Source organism: Bison bison, unplaced genomic scaffold (genome assembly GCF_000754665.1).
Source record: "Bison bison bison isolate TAMUID 2011002044 unplaced genomic scaffold, Bison_UMD1.0 scf7180017861496, whole genome shotgun sequence".
Lineage (NCBI taxonomy): Eukaryota > Metazoa > Chordata > Mammalia > Artiodactyla > Bovidae > Bison > Bison bison.
In genome coordinates, this window is record NW_011492068.1 from 4,386 (window position 1) to 6,335 (window position 1,950).

Below are 1,950 nucleotides of genomic sequence, written 5' to 3' on the forward strand. Positions count from 1 at the left end.
AAACCATAGAGCCAATGGAAGGGCTCGAATCAGAGTTTAAACCATCATCTTCTAGAAGTGAAGCCCAAGCCTTCAGCCATTTTGATCAAGCTGTGAAAGGAGACTACTCTCTCCCAGAAGGCACTGTCTTACAAATTTCATCTCAGAAATCCAGTGACTCTGCACAGGCAGCACTAGAGCACCCATGTCTTTCAAAGAAACGGAAGAGGGTGAAAATCAAAGAGTGCTTCACTATGAGCCCCTCAAACCAGTTGTTAACCCAGATTTTGTTTTGCACAAAGGATATTCCTTTAAGGCAGCATTTATCTGAAAATCTGGTTTGCAGTGTTAGAGAGGGATCTAAGATTGGTAACTCAAACTAACTTAAAAGTTCTGTGGCATCATCAAAAGGCTACAGAAATGGGAAAAGTTATTTGTTTAACTGTAATGGTCTCTTCCTTAATCTGGCTTTAACATTGCAAAATGGAAAGTAACATTTGACTAGGGAAGTGAGGAGAATGAAAATTTACTCTTTGAAGCTTCCTTTGGAAAATATGTTCCAAGGATGAGGGTGTTGGAGGGGTGAGGAGTGAACATTCAAAGTCCTTCACAATGTTGCCATTATTCATCAGTTTTAAAAATCCCGGTCAGCCAACACTTTGTCTTTTCCATGAAAATTTCTTTATTTAGATTGGTGTATTAGTTCCCTAGTAAGAAGTTGAGAAAAACAAGTTATCGTGTCTAAATCTGTTATAAGACTTTCAAAGCAAATGATGAAAACAGTGTACTTAATGTATGCATTTTGCATTTCTTGATGAGTAAAATGTAAACTTTGAAGCAAAAGGAGGAACCTTAGGGTCTCTTCTTTGAACTGGACTGTTAATCTTGAATGCAAAAAAGAATTATCGAAAAGAGGAAATATTGCTTGTGATTTTCATTTATTTTTTCTTTTAAACATGTGACTAATATATAAGTGAAAGGCACTTAAAGATAAGTAATTTTACTAAATTGAAATAGAAACCATGTGAAAGTTGCCTTACCATTCAATACAGTAGAGCCACAGCAAAAATGACTGAATTGATTGTTTTTTAACATTCATTGTCTCTTTAATTCCAGACTTCTAGTAGAAATTCATTTCAGAGTTTAATAAAGCCCGACATCACCGAAGTGGAGCTTTTAAAAGATGTTCAAAGCAAAAAAGATCTTATCATTTGGTTACTAACTCATGATATTCGTCAAGAAAATTTAGAAAATAAAGAAGAAAGCTTAGCTTCTGATGAAGATGAAGTTGTTTTACAAGAGGTTGTAAAAGAAGAAGAAGAATTTCCAGAAAGCCCACTTGAAGATCAAGTAAAAGAAGACATGAAGCTCACTACCAGCACAGTGGCTCACCCTAAGCCACCAATGAGCAATCGCAGTCTGAAAAAATTTTTGTCAGTAGGAAAATGTCAGCCCAAATCCAGTGTGACTATAATGACTGAAGTGTCACCAGCAAAACAGACGGAATCTGAACAGACACTAATAAGAACTGATTCTAACATTGATGTAACTACCTCAGAATGTGTGACTGTCACAAACTCGTCTTGGGAGAAGAAGACACAACTAAGCGTAAGTGAGAAATGTAACTATCAGTGACCAGGTTTCTATAGAAAGAGTAGAGAGTTTCACAAACTTAGTCCAAGTGATACACATTGGGTAGGAAGATAAGGGCATCAACTGGATCCCAAGTAGTCTCTCCCAGTTCTGATGATATTTACAACAAAAGGGAAATGATTAACAGATGAAGCCAGGTGCCGGGGTCCAGCCCTGGTGGATCCAGAGAATTCGAAGGGGAGACGGCTTCGGTGATCAGGATACAATAGAATCAAAGATAACAAAGAGTGGCTAAATAAGGATAGCTCAGTGAGAAAATTCAGTGAAGAAAAGAGGCTGAATAACTTGGTTTACGTGGAAAGCTAATAAAATTCCAGG

The 1,950-nt window shown here is 37.2% G+C and overlaps 1 protein-coding gene across 2 annotated transcripts in view; it reads left to right on the forward strand.

The window, feature by feature from the left end:
- Positions 1 to 21: 21 nt before the first annotated feature.
- The window catches only part of LOC104983112 (fibrous sheath-interacting protein 2-like), a 13,542-nt gene continuing 11,613 nt past the window's right edge, over positions 22 to 1,950 (forward strand). For both annotated transcript variants that reach the window (XR_824595.1, XM_010832591.1), the window contains exon 1: positions 22 to 1,587. Coding sequence is in view for 1 of the 2 variants with exons in the window: in XM_010832591.1 (XP_010830893.1) it covers positions 1,342 to 1,587 (246 nt within the window). In the remaining variant the exon portion in view is untranslated. The remainder of the gene's footprint in view (positions 1,588 to 1,950) is intronic.